This window comes from Xiphophorus couchianus, chromosome 11 (genome assembly GCF_001444195.1).
Source record: "Xiphophorus couchianus chromosome 11, X_couchianus-1.0, whole genome shotgun sequence".
NCBI lineage: Eukaryota > Metazoa > Chordata > Actinopteri > Cyprinodontiformes > Poeciliidae > Xiphophorus > Xiphophorus couchianus.
In genome coordinates, this window is record NC_040238.1 from 28,331,297 (window position 1) to 28,344,450 (window position 13,154).

The following is a 13,154-nucleotide window of genomic DNA, read 5'->3' on the forward strand; positions in this document are numbered from 1 at the left end:
AGTAAATATCAGTATCTAACTCTCAACTCAGGAACCATCTATTTTTTACTGTTTCTTCTATAAAAGTTGCCTTCATCTGCTTTTGAAAGTAGATCTACCTATTTAATAGTGATCTTAGAGTAAGGTGTTTAAAAAGCTACATAAGACACAAAAGACGTGCAGGAAATTGTAACACATTTTACCCCGTGGAAAGATCAAATGCTTTGTTTTAAGGGCTAATGCAGGTCTAATCGATGAGATGCTTGAGGCCCTTGTGTCAAGACAATTACAAAACGGATATTGATTCAATTTCAGCAAGACGTCTGCGCTGCCTTCAATTGTAGTGCAAAAAGTCTCCAAAAGATGTCGTACTTGTACGCTTCATATCTTTATTATGTCTAGAGTGAATTATCAAGAAAGCATGGTCCAGCAGTCTTGAAAAAGCGGCATGTGGTTTAGCATAGCTAAAGCCATTCTATTTAAAGATCGAAATTGAAGCATAGCTACACAAAAAATCTAATTGAACACAACATTTGAAAATAAAGTGAATAGATTTATTTATGCAATAAAAATGTCATAAAAGCAACTGTTCAAGTATTTGAGCCTGATAAGATTTACTATAAAAAAATATATTTTATGATGAGTGGCCCCTCCCTGTTCTCCTTTGGGTGATTAAAAATGTTAATTAGGCCAGTGAACCTCATAAGTAAACAAGGTGAAATTTTTCTCTCTTTTGTCGCTTCATGGTCTGCTGAACTCAAGAAAACATCCAAAATAGATAGGCTAAATTTAATTCAAGCTTAATATTGATTATAACTACCTTGAAAAACAAAAATCTTAGATTTTTATTATTATGAAAAAGGCAGATTCTTAACGCACAGAGAGATGCATACAATAACTAAAATGCCAAATACATGTTAGCATATTTTTTTTACAAACCCTATGAGCTCAAATGTTGATTCTCTAACAAGTTACTCATCAGGGTTACAAATCCATTCTTTGTTCCTGCACATGTACAATGTGAGCCCACACAGCGGAGAGGCGGGGCGGTGGTACCGGTAGACTTGTTGTTCCCCGTTGTCCGTACACTCGCTCCCCCCACCCTGCGCTGATTGGATAGAAAAGTACCCCCGCTTCCATCACTGTGTTTCTTTTTTCACCCGCACACTTGGTAGGGGAACGCCCATCTACAGGACCGGGAAAGTCACTTCAAACTGAAAAACACGCTGCACTGCACACAGACCATACAGGAGACGCTCGTGTGAGAGGAGATGCGCACACAGCCTAAGCCTGGTTCTGATCCTCGACCTGAAGACACTCTCACGTAGCTAATAAGACACGTGGCGTCAGTTTTCCATGACAGATATTGGCTTTTTAAAATGCTCCTTGTGTCATAATAATCTAAGCGGATTCAGTTATCTCGGAAACTGCTGAGCGCACTTGCTGGATGCGTTTGGGTGAACAGGTGGCGCAAGATCCAGCACTCCTAATTTGCCGGACGTTAAGCGTTTAATAGGATACCTGCTTTTAGGTGCGTGAGAGTCGAGTGCGAAGTTTTTTCTCCCTTCTCAGACAAGGCAACAAAGATGCCCGTTTTGGACCACGACATGGGAACAGACAACAGGACGCACGACGGCGAGACCTCAGACAGCGCCGACGATGAGAGTACCTTTTCGGGCTCCCTCGGCAGTCCTGCCCCGGACGTCCTCAAGAACTTTTACCACACCAAGCGCGTCGGGACCTACCTGATCGGGAGGAAGCTGGGAGAAGGGTCTTTCGCAAAAGTTAGAGAAGGTCTCCACACTCTTACTGGAGAAAAGGTAAGGCATGGTAGTGGATAAAAATGACATCTCCTACATTAGATGTGCAGTTTCTAAACTGTGTACCTCAAGGGTAACATGGCATGCATGCATCTGGGTGTCAGATATAATGCATTTCAAAGCATTTGCTTGTTTTCAGTTCCTCTTGGCTTGTCAATGCATATATATATATATATATATATATATATATATATATATATATATATATATAAGGGGTGACCAGGAGCATATGGGACAGTGATACCACTGTCTCATATCATTTTGGGCAAATTGGAAGTCTTAAGTGCTTTCTTGTGCTGTTGTATGTTGGTGGTATATGGGCATTTAAAAGGGTCAAATAATAAGAAATAAATTTAGCAGATAAATAATTACAGAAGACTATGTAGTCAGAGGGGTTAACCCAGTGGTACCACTGCTCAGCTCAGTTAACCAGTTGTACCTCAGAGAAAGTGGCCAGCTCTGCTTGCAATGAGCGCCCTTTGTTAATGAGCTCATGTTGCATCGCCAGCTGTCGAGGTGCAGTGCATGCACAGTACCGAAGCTCCACCGACAATATTTACCTTACGTGTTTGTGTGTGAGAGAAAGGCTCAAACAGGGGAATGGAAAGCATCTGCTTTCCTGGGGCGTTGGATGGCAACTTGTGCGCTGCTTTGTCTGCTGCTGCTGGTGATCTCACCTTCTGCAGGCGCGCATGGCTGTGATAGGGATGGAGAACAAAACTGTCTGGCCTATGAGGAAGCAAAGCTGCTACTTGCATATGAAATGACCTCGTTGATAAATGGGCTGCAGGGCTCATTGGGATTCTGCAAACGCAGGGGTTTGAGATGGGCATCCATTGGCCAGTTGTTGCCTTTGTCTCGATCTCTTCAAATGTTTTTATTTTTGGGGGGGAAAACTGCCAGAAAAAAAATGCATCTAAGATAAACAAGCTCCTCCTCTCTTTCCTGCATGTTTCAACCTGTAAAACCTGTTTGTGCGACTGTACCCTAACATGATATTAAATTGTTGAAAATGTATGTAATTATCTTGAGCCCGTTTGGCCGTTGGTGCTCGCTCTGTTGCTCAGAAGAGAAAAGGCGCCTCTCCTCTCCCCTTTTTCCCCCTCTCTCTTTGTTTAGGATGATGCAAACAGTGGTAATCTCACAACCAAGCACAGCTCTTCATTTGAATAAAGGCATCCAACAGGAGCTGTTAGGGAGGGTGGAAGGGCAGGGCAGCAAGTTTGTTCAACCAAGAGGGTATGCCGGGGCAAAACAAATGCATCAGGTCCTCCAGATTCCCTTTTTTAGCATCGCTTGAAAGATGATATAGATGTAGGCATGAGAATGTAAAAGTGAAGAGAGGAAAACGATGGGGTCATCATGGTCAGGGAGGTAGGAGAGGTCACATGGGTGTGTTTTTGATATATGTAACCCACTTTCCCCTCTACATTACCCCTGCAAGACCCCTCCTTTCTGTCTGAGGGGTGCCTGATAAACAACTGAATCCCCGAAAAGCCCCCCGGCAGCATGCTCCCTTCCCCCTTGATATCCCACCCCGCCCTTCTCATATGCACTACTGTAAATACACAGCCCCGATCCTAACCCGCCACATACATTTTCCGCAAGTGTAAACATGGGCCATCTTTAACTGTCAAGTGATGGCACATGGTATGCGCAAAAAGTTTCTTCTGCAAGCCAGGTTTAATTAGCAACTGTAAAAAGGTTCTTCAGAGGGGAATCAATTATCAGAGCGTAAAAATGAGCTGAAGGATGGTTGTAAAAATAAGCCAAAGGGCAGGAGAAAAGAGGGGACACTGTTGCACAGTGTCACTAATGGATATGGTGATTTGTTCCACTTGCCATGCTGGTCCACATCTGTGGACTCTCCTTGAGATGATTTGTAATGTATGGTAACCATGTTCTTGAACTCAGTCTAGACAGGACACAAGGAGAAGCAAGGGCAGAGAATGAAATATTTTTATTGAATTATCCACAAGGATCTGCCATTGAACAGAGGACGCACCGTTTGCCATTTATGAGGACATCTTCAAGGATTTCTTAACAGTAACTCAAGCAATCGTCCCTTAAAACATTCTAAGAGGACAAATAAAAGGCAAAGAGTAACACCTTTTAGTACTGGTGTCGCTTACATCATAACCTATCAAATGAGATTAACTTTAACGTAGCAGGAAAGCAAATAGGGGTAACTTTAACTGCCCATATGGTTTTGGCACTTTCTCAGCACATAGGATAACGTTTGCTTTCCCTTTACTTTATTACAATTCTGTTGCCTCTCACACTCACATGCCTCCCCTCTTTAGGGCCTTGCATTACTCTACACCCTAAGAGCAGCTGGTTGGGAGAGGTCAGCGGCAAGTTATGTACCCAGCAGTAAAGATCAAGTTGCATCATCACCTGTTACCCTCCTTGAAATCTAACCCTAAGAGACACACTAATATAGGAGTGTGCTTTTGCTAACTACAACATATGGCACAGGGTTTAAGAGTCAACCCGCAGCTGCCAAGGCTTCAAGAAGAATCTCTCCTCATCCTCTTACCCTTTCCTCTTCTCTTGTTTTTTTCCAGGTGGCGGTTAAGGTAATTGACAAGCGAAAGGCCAAGAAGGACTCATACGTCACAAAGAACCTGCGGAGGGAAGGCCTCATCCAGGAAATGATTCGGCATCCAAACATTGCACAGCTGTTGGACATTCTGGAGACGGAGAACAGCTACTACCTGGTGATGGAACTGTGTCCTGGAGGGAACCTCATGAACCACATTTATGAGAAGAAGCACCTTGATGAGAGGGAAACTCAGAAATACATCCGGCAGCTGGTGCTGGCCGTCGAGCACCTTCACAGGGCTGGCGTGGTGCACAGGTATGACAAAGGACACTGAAACTGCCTGCTCTCCCAAGTCTGAAAGTTTGTTGTGTTGTTTTTTTTTGTACTAAAGATTGCTTTCAACATGTGGCTTAGGTCTATCCGGTGCACATGAATACACAAGAACATCCAGATCTATTGTACTTGTTGAGTTGTCATTCAAGGGTATCTAAGAACTTCTTTAAATAAACTAAAAGCACAGGATATTCAGACATCATGCAATAATCCAAACAGTGTTTATCGTTATTAATATACACTGCTCAAAAAAATAAAGGGAACACTTAAACAACACAATATAACTCCAAGTACATCAAACTTCTGTGAAATCAAACTGTCCACTTAGGAAGCAACACTGATTGACAATCAATTTCACCTGCTGTTGTGCAAATGGAACTTTGTACAGAACAAAGTATTCAATGAGAATATTTCTTTCATTCAGATCTAGGATGTGTTATTTGAGTGTTCCCTTTATTTTTTTGAGCAGTATATTACGTTTAAAAGATGTACAAAGTCATAAATTCCCAGTTGCGCAAGAGATTGCATTATGTTGATATTTCCAGTGGCTTGTAAGATAATAACTTCTGTCATCTTTCATAAAAACTGACTGTATGGGGTGCGGCAGTGACGCAGTGGGTAGAGTTCACAACCCAAGTACAGAGGCCTTTGTCCTCGACGTGACTGTTAGAGGTTTGAGTCCCAGCATGGTGGCCTTTGCCGCATGTTTTCTCCCCTCTGTCATACCCTTCTTACCTGTCAATATACCTTACCTGAGAAAAAGGGCAACAAATCCTTAAAAGAGGAAAAAGAAAAAAAACTGCAGTCAGTGACATCTCTTCTCTCCCTTTTTGTCTTGCAGAGATTTGAAGATAGAAAATCTCCTGTTGGATGAGCAGGACAACATAAAACTCATAGGTAAGGCACTATCAAATTTTCCTTTCTTCCAAAAACACAGTCTGTACTCTATAATGGATAAAAGTAACAACTGAATAATTAATAGTAATCATGTAACTATTTATTATTGATGCCTGGATGGTCACTGTAAATGTTCTCACCCTGAGTGTAATCAGAGCCTTACCGAGGTAAAGGGTTAAGAACAGCTAAATCTCCTGTTAAAAGGCTTATAAGCTTTCGCTGAGGCGTTAATCTGGTTCTGTCTGTTTGCATAGCAAAGATATATAAACAACAAAAAAGCCTAAGAATGACACTTACCACACTCTCCCACCCTCTCCTTCTTAGATTTTGGCCTCAGTAACTGCGCTGGCATATTGGGATACTCTGACCCTTTCAGTACCCAGTGCGGCAGTCCAGCCTACGCTGCTCCCGAGCTGCTGTCCAGAAAGAAATACGGCCCAAAGGTGGATGTTTGGTCCATGTAAGTTCACATTCATTCCTTAGAATATGATTTCACCTATTGTTGTTTACTGCAACCTGAAGTTTTAAATATGCACGTTTTGCTTTACAGTGGAGTCAATATGTATGCAATGCTGACCGGATCACTCCCTTTCACCGTGGAGCCCTTTAGCCTTCGAGCTCTGCACCAGAAGATGGTGGACAAAGAAATGAACCCTCTACCTCCTACCCTATCTACTGGTAACTGACATTTTCTAAAGACTGAATGCATCATAAATGCCAATTGTAGGCACCTGCTAGTCAAACAAACCTTTGTTTTTGTTAATTAGGTTTCTTGAACTTGTTTTTATTGGCCCTCTGTGCTTTCTTTGGAAAAAGAAAAAAAACAAAAAAACAACTCTCATAATTATTATTGGCTAGGTGGAGTTGCACACTCCCACTGTTGCCAGCAGAAAGAATATATTATTTTATATAATATTTCCGAAGAATTTCCTGGTGCAGCAACAGGTTGCATTTCAAAACAATTTCTCAAAGGTAGAAGTGGGTGGGGGTACAGATAATACTGGAGGAACGAGTATCAAAACAAAACCACTGGAAGCAATGACGCTTCTCATCCTCTTCGTGTCACGCAGTGATGCCTGGTAATATTCAAATGAAGGATTGGCTCAACCAACTACCTATTGTGATGATTCAATTTGAGAAATACAACAAGGTGAAAAGAAGGAGGAGATTTAGGGCTGACATTGTATTTGCATATAAGGAGAGTGTAAAATAAATAGGAAAGGTTTTGGTTTTGACTTCCATGTAAAGACAAACTGCTGTTGTCATTACAGTTATACATGTAATGACATGTTTAACTTTCAGGAATCTTCACAGATTAGGACAGGCAGCTCTTGACAGCACAGTATGATTTTTTTTTTTCTCCTCTCAGCTGCCATCTGTCTACTGAAGAAGCTTCTTGAGCCAGACCCTCACAGGCGTCCAAATATACATCAAGTGATGACTGATTCCTGGTTGCAGCTGGCCAATAGGAACACAGGGGCACCTTATCGCAGCAGGTACACACATGCACATATTCACATAACCACTGTAGTGTGCTTCTTAGGGGGAGAAATGTGTTGTGATAAGCCGACACAAATCAGTCCATATTGTGAATAAACACTTATGTATTTAATGGTTTGTAGATTAAATAGTTTGTAAGACTAACTTTCCATGCAACTAGAACTGCAAGTTGAGACTGACATTTTTGCCCTTTCCTTTGTGCGACATAGTTCAAGCTCAGTCGGACAGAAAGAAAAGTATCTCACAAAATTTCAAGTCTTTCCAAGAATTCTCATTTACAGTAGATTTAAGTAGAGGTCATTCTTACACATGAAGAATGTTAGAAATTATTTTCAGCTCTGGCTGTATGTGATGGCCTTACTGAAACGTTTACTTCCTTCCCCAGTCTTCTGCAATCTCTCACAGGTTCTTTTGTAGAACTGCAACCTTTAAAACCATTAAAACCTTTATATACTTTGGGAGTGCTGGCAATTCACATTTTTTACAGTTCTTTAGAACTGGGCACTCATTTTTATTTTCCTCTTTTTATATACACTGTAATTGTGTGTCCTGCGTTATTCTTCTTCAGTAGAAGTGCTCTGAATTTAGCACCACACCTCTTCAAACCCTGACAAACTTTCCTGTCCTCATAAAGAAAAGCCTCCCTGCAGCAGGAGCCTGTCACTATAAATTTTCAGTGAGCACATTGTGTTCACTGTGTTTTCTGCTATGAAGTGATTTGCATGTAATCCCAAACATTACCTTTTGCTTACTCTATGAGCAAAACATGCTGCTCCACATGTTTGCTATGTCACCTGCCTGATGGTAAACTAAAGCAGGAAGTTCTTTCACTTTCCTAAAGGCTAGATTTATGGAATGCACAATTAATAGATTTTCTGTTTACACATTCTCCCACATGAGCTGTGGATCTGTGCAGTTCTACCAGAGTTAGCATGGGCATTTTGGCTGTTTCTCTGATGAATGCGCTACTTGAACAGTGCTTATTTGAGAATCTTTTTTCAACAAGTTTTCAGATAATCTACTTTTTTTTGGCCAATCACAAAAAATCCCAATAAAGCAAAATGTAGTCCATAAAACTAAATGCAAAAACTGAGTGGGGTTTTCATGAACTTGCAATTCCTTACACATTTAAAATGTTTACACATTCAGATAGTAACTGTGCAGACACTTAGTAAATATAGTGTTACAGGATAACACTAATCTGGCTTCTCTTTGTTTCAAGAATCCACATTGAAGAAATAAATCAAGCAGTTTTGCTTCATATGACGGAGAAGATGGGGTACAAGCACAGCGAAGTGCTGAGCGCTGTCCTCACCAACCGTGCCTGTCACACTCTGGCTGTCTACTTTCTTCTCAACAAGAAAATGAAGAGGCTCTCCAAAGAGTATCGGGTGAGTGTGTCGTAGCTAACGCCTGAAACACAGAGAAGCAATCTAAACTCTTCTGCTCGTTGCAGTGTTTTTAAAAATTTTGAGACAGTTGAAAAACCTGCATGACCAGTTCTGAGAATCTTTTGCATCATTTCTGTGTATAGGAGAAGCAGATGCAGGAGAAAAAGAAGCTAGAGAAGCAACAAACGGAATACTATCAAACACAGTGGAGAAAGCACGTCGATAAACTAACCATCCCTCCTAAACAGACGCCCGTCTATCTGGCTGTTAGCAAAGGACAGAACAAAGAAAAGAAACACAAAACAGGTAAGGATTTGCACTATTTAATGCAAAACATGTATATGAATAAACTGTATTCACATAAAAAGGAAAAAGATATTTATTGCATGATTTTATTTCTATTTTTTACATAGGGTAGGTTGACTGAGCATGCATCTTCATGTACAACAGCCTGTTTCACACAACCACATTTACCTCTCCATGCAACCCACCCTTCATCCCTTCCTCCATCCACTCACCCGTCCATCCATCCATCCATCTATCCACCTGAAAGTAACATCTTGGACAAACTTACAGCCATTTGTGTTGCAAATGCACAAGCACTTTATTTTACTCTTAACACTGTTCTGATGTCTGACATAATATGAAAGAGAAACAGCTTAGCACTGAGGTACGTAAATTTGTATAAAACTGCATTGGAATTATATTTGGAACAAAAGTGTGACAAGTGAAGAGGCATGTGAGCATCTGGGGAAACTAAAATTTGAGCTCCTTTTTACAACTTGTTTAACTTTGGGAAGCGCGACAGTTTGCAAGCAGTGTTCTTGATCCCGGAAATCAGGTTAGGCTAGTACTGACGAGGTTAAAACTGAGTCAGGTTGTTCTTTACGTTGGCTCAGTGCATGCTGTGACATAAATGAGATGACATACTACCTAGACACGCATGTCATAAATCTAACATTATGTGTTGCTCCAGGTGTATTATTTTTATTGTTCACCTGTCTCTACAGTACCTACAGAAAAAAAAAGATTAGGAAGTTCCAGCAATGGAAACTAAAGGTACACCTTTTCTTTCTTCAGGTATTCTAAGAGCGTTAGCAGTAGGACATCGTAAGTCACCTCTGGCACCTCCGGGCACAGTTGCATCATCATCCATGGAGTACCTCGAGATTCATCCCCTCTTCCCCAACACTCCACAGCAGAGGAGGCGCTTGGCCACCCTCCCACCGGTCAACACAAGTCCAGAGCATAACATCCCTGCTCCACCAGCGCCATCACCAATCGGCATGCACTCTTTTGGTTCCCTTTCGAAGGCCGAACAAATTGAGGACACACCTTCCACACCCTGGTACAAGCTGACCAATGGGACTCTGTCACCTCCACGCCACGTCTCTGCCTTCCAGCCCGACTCCTCTTACTTGAAAAAGGCCACCATCCCCAGTCCCCCAGTCCTGATTTCCAACCCACAGCCCAAGAAGAATTTGTCATCGGATGGGTGTGGTTCCTCTGACACAAGTGGAAGCCCCTCTAGCAGTGTTGGAAGTCCGCCAGGAGGCTCAGCATTTATGCCACTAAAGTCTGCCTTTAGTCTAATTAACCCCAACTCGGCATTCAGTCCTCCGTCCAACAGTGCAAGTAGCGATCCTGAGAGCCCAACACATCGCAGCAAGCATCCCTCTGTGGCCAAAGGACCCAAAAAGAAAGTCCCACTGCAACCTTTTACATTCCGACCGGAACAATTCATTGAGGAAGTTGTTTCTCCACCTCCTTATCCGATGAAAACTTTGATGTGTGCTTCAGGTGCACTGAAGACCCTTTGCTGAGGGATTCGAAAAAAAATGAAAGGAACATTTGGGCCCCTCTCAACAGTTTGTAAAAGTTGGAGAGGTCTTCCAGAGCGGCCTTTTGAACTGTGAACTGCCCTTTTATTCCAACTGAGCCACTTTTCACTTCAATATGAAAACTAGACATGGGCCGGTATGAGATTCTCATTGTACAATAACCTTCAGTAGAGACACAGCATTCTAGTCAAGGTGTTAATTATACAGGCTGACAGGTGCTTGTCAACTGCAGTTGTCAAACAGCAGTTGTGGAGCTAATAACAGGTAGCACACCCTTTTTATTTTTTATGTAACTCTGTGAGGGTTTTTATTGTAACAGCAAATTCTTCCAAACTACAGAATTTGTATCTTCTTGTAAGTAATGACATCTGTAGAGGCCTTCTTGTACTCAGCTGACCATCATTGTTCAGCAACAGGTTGAGGAGGAGGGAAAGACCAGAAAATTTCAGTCACTCTGGCACTTTCTCCAACATCTAATTAAAAGGACTTCGAGCAATAGGAAAAAATATGATGGAAAAAATTCAAACCTTGTTAGTTATTGAATCTAGTGACCGGCCCATGCCTAATTAAAATCTGAAAAAAAAAACATGGAAGAAAAGGGTGAAAACTTACCATTTTACCTCTTGAGTATTGTGTTATTACACAGCACGATATTCTTGTGTTATTACACAAACCTCATCTTGAGAATGTCAAGATGAGATTTGAAATGGATCCTCTCTGTGTCCAAGACACACAGTGAACTTGGGACGTCTTGTAATACTGGCCTTGATGACTAATGCACACACTCACGCATACACACACACACACAGAAACAAAGCCCTGTAATATAGACAAAGTTTGAAGTACTTTGTTTTGTAATATTGCTTCATCTGGTTTGAGAGCAAGCAGACTGATTCACACCAGCTAACAGGACCCGACTCTTAACCCTAACCCTGACTTTCCATGTGTAAATGTTGTTGTCTTTGTAGAAACTCTGTAATATAGCTACCGACTTCCAGCCAGCTCACACTGTAGCCTGACTGCTGGGAGGGAAAAAAAGCTCACTGCACTATTACTGAATACCAAAACCTATAGGAAATAAATGTGCTGACTATCTTTTACCTCACTGCATTAATCGTGCATTTTTGCATACTGTAGTGACAGTCAGGTCTGACACACCTGTCTGTGTAGGATGTGTCTAAGTGCTGGCTTTAGATTTAACACAATAAAACTACATAGGGACCAACGGTAGAATCATAAGCTCACTTTTTTATAAACCCGTTACCCATCAGTGATAAATTACACTTCATAACTTTTTATACACAAGTATTAACTCATCAACAGAGAAACTCATACTTTATGGATCATTTCACAGCTGAACATGCCAGTTTGCAGTCAGTAAAATAAAATAGAGCATCAGAAGCCTTATTAAACTTAACCACCTCACTGAAACACTGAGGGATTTAAAGTGGGAACAAGTGCTACTCATGACACCTAACAACCATAGAAGAAGTAACTCACCTCCCTTTGTCTTAATGCTGTAGTTTGTGCAATAGTCTTAAGTGTTTAACTGCAATGATGAGTTTTTGCCAAGAGCTCTTTGAGCATGATGTGAACGTTGTTCTTTGTAAATAGCTGTCTTAAGTGCCCCTGTCCCCTTCACGTTAATAGTTCAGTATAGGAAGAATTTAAAAAAAATGTTTATGGAAATAACCTTTTTACAAAAAAAAAAAAAAGATAAGGCTTCCACAGGCACAAGGGAATTTTTTGCCTCGCTATTAAATACTGAAAAGTTGCATGAATTGAACTGTAATGTCACCATTTGAATTTATGTCTTTGTAACTGCTTTTTCTTTTTGAAATTGAGATTGATACAGACATGCGGGGGGGTCTTTTGTAAGATTTTTTTAATGGATTGGTTTGAGTGTCAAGAGATTTCTATGCTGTATAAAGTATTTTAAATATCTATACTGAACGCTTCGTGTCTGTCTGGTCTTTTGAATTCCACCACTGAACTGTGTGGTGTGTCTGAGGTAATAACGTCTGGCCTGAAGTTATGTAAATTACATTCTTTCAATTCAAAACCAAAAGAAAAGAAATGTATATTTACGTAACACAGTTCAACAGCTTTGAGAATTGGATCACAAATTACTCACTGCACGCAAAAGTATTCAAACTTAGTGAACTTTTTCACATTCTGTCACATTACATTTACTTCAGTATTTTATTGGAGGTTTGCCTTAAGGACTAAAAAGGCAACAGTATGATACTGCCACCACCATGCGTCACAGCATTTTGTGAATAGGCCAAGATGTTGGAGATTGTTGTATAAAAAAATCAAGCAAGACCCTGTAAGTTTGTGATTTCTTTTCCTTCTTTTAGGAGAAGTTAATGAGGCCTTGCTTCTCTGCTATGGAAGGAGCCATATTTCTTTCCCAACACATTGTTCCATTTGTCTAACATGTGATGCACATTTCCCATGAGACAACTCAATAATGGGCAAAAAAAAGAAAGGGGGAAAACACTGGAGCAACAGCTGAAAAACCTTTACAAATGATACCCTCACATACCATGACCCCCTCCCTTTTCAACGACACCAATACACACACACACTACAGACGCTAATCTACTCAGCTGTGGCCACCTCTCCCTCCCCCTTCCTAATAATAAACATCTCTGGGTGACACTGCCATGTCGAGACAAAGAGGAGGTTTGGGGGGCGGGGGGACTCCAGCACTCTGAGACAAACACATTCACAGGACGACACAAACAGGGATGTCTGATTAAATCTGCGTGGCTAAGCTGATAGAAGAGGAGGGACAAGAGTGGCCCTAAAATGCATTAAAGCCAGAGCCCTTTGTTTATCACAG

The 13,154-nt window shown here is 41.3% G+C and overlaps 1 protein-coding gene across 1 annotated transcript; it reads left to right on the plus strand.

Moving 5' to 3' along the window:
* The first annotated feature begins 1,565 nt into the window (after window positions 1-1,565).
* hunk (hormonally up-regulated Neu-associated kinase) lies at window positions 1,566-12,259 on the plus strand. The gene is made up of 9 exons (XM_028031995.1): window positions 1,566-1,799; window positions 4,367-4,659; window positions 5,519-5,574; window positions 5,899-6,034; window positions 6,125-6,252; window positions 6,944-7,070; window positions 8,297-8,465; window positions 8,609-8,771; window positions 9,546-12,259. Exons 1-9 carry the CDS (start codon window positions 1,566-1,568, stop codon window positions 10,286-10,288), a joined length of 2,049 nt encoding a protein of 682 aa, XP_027887796.1. The 3' UTR covers window positions 10,289-12,259.
* Window positions 12,260-13,154: the final 895 nt, after the last annotated feature.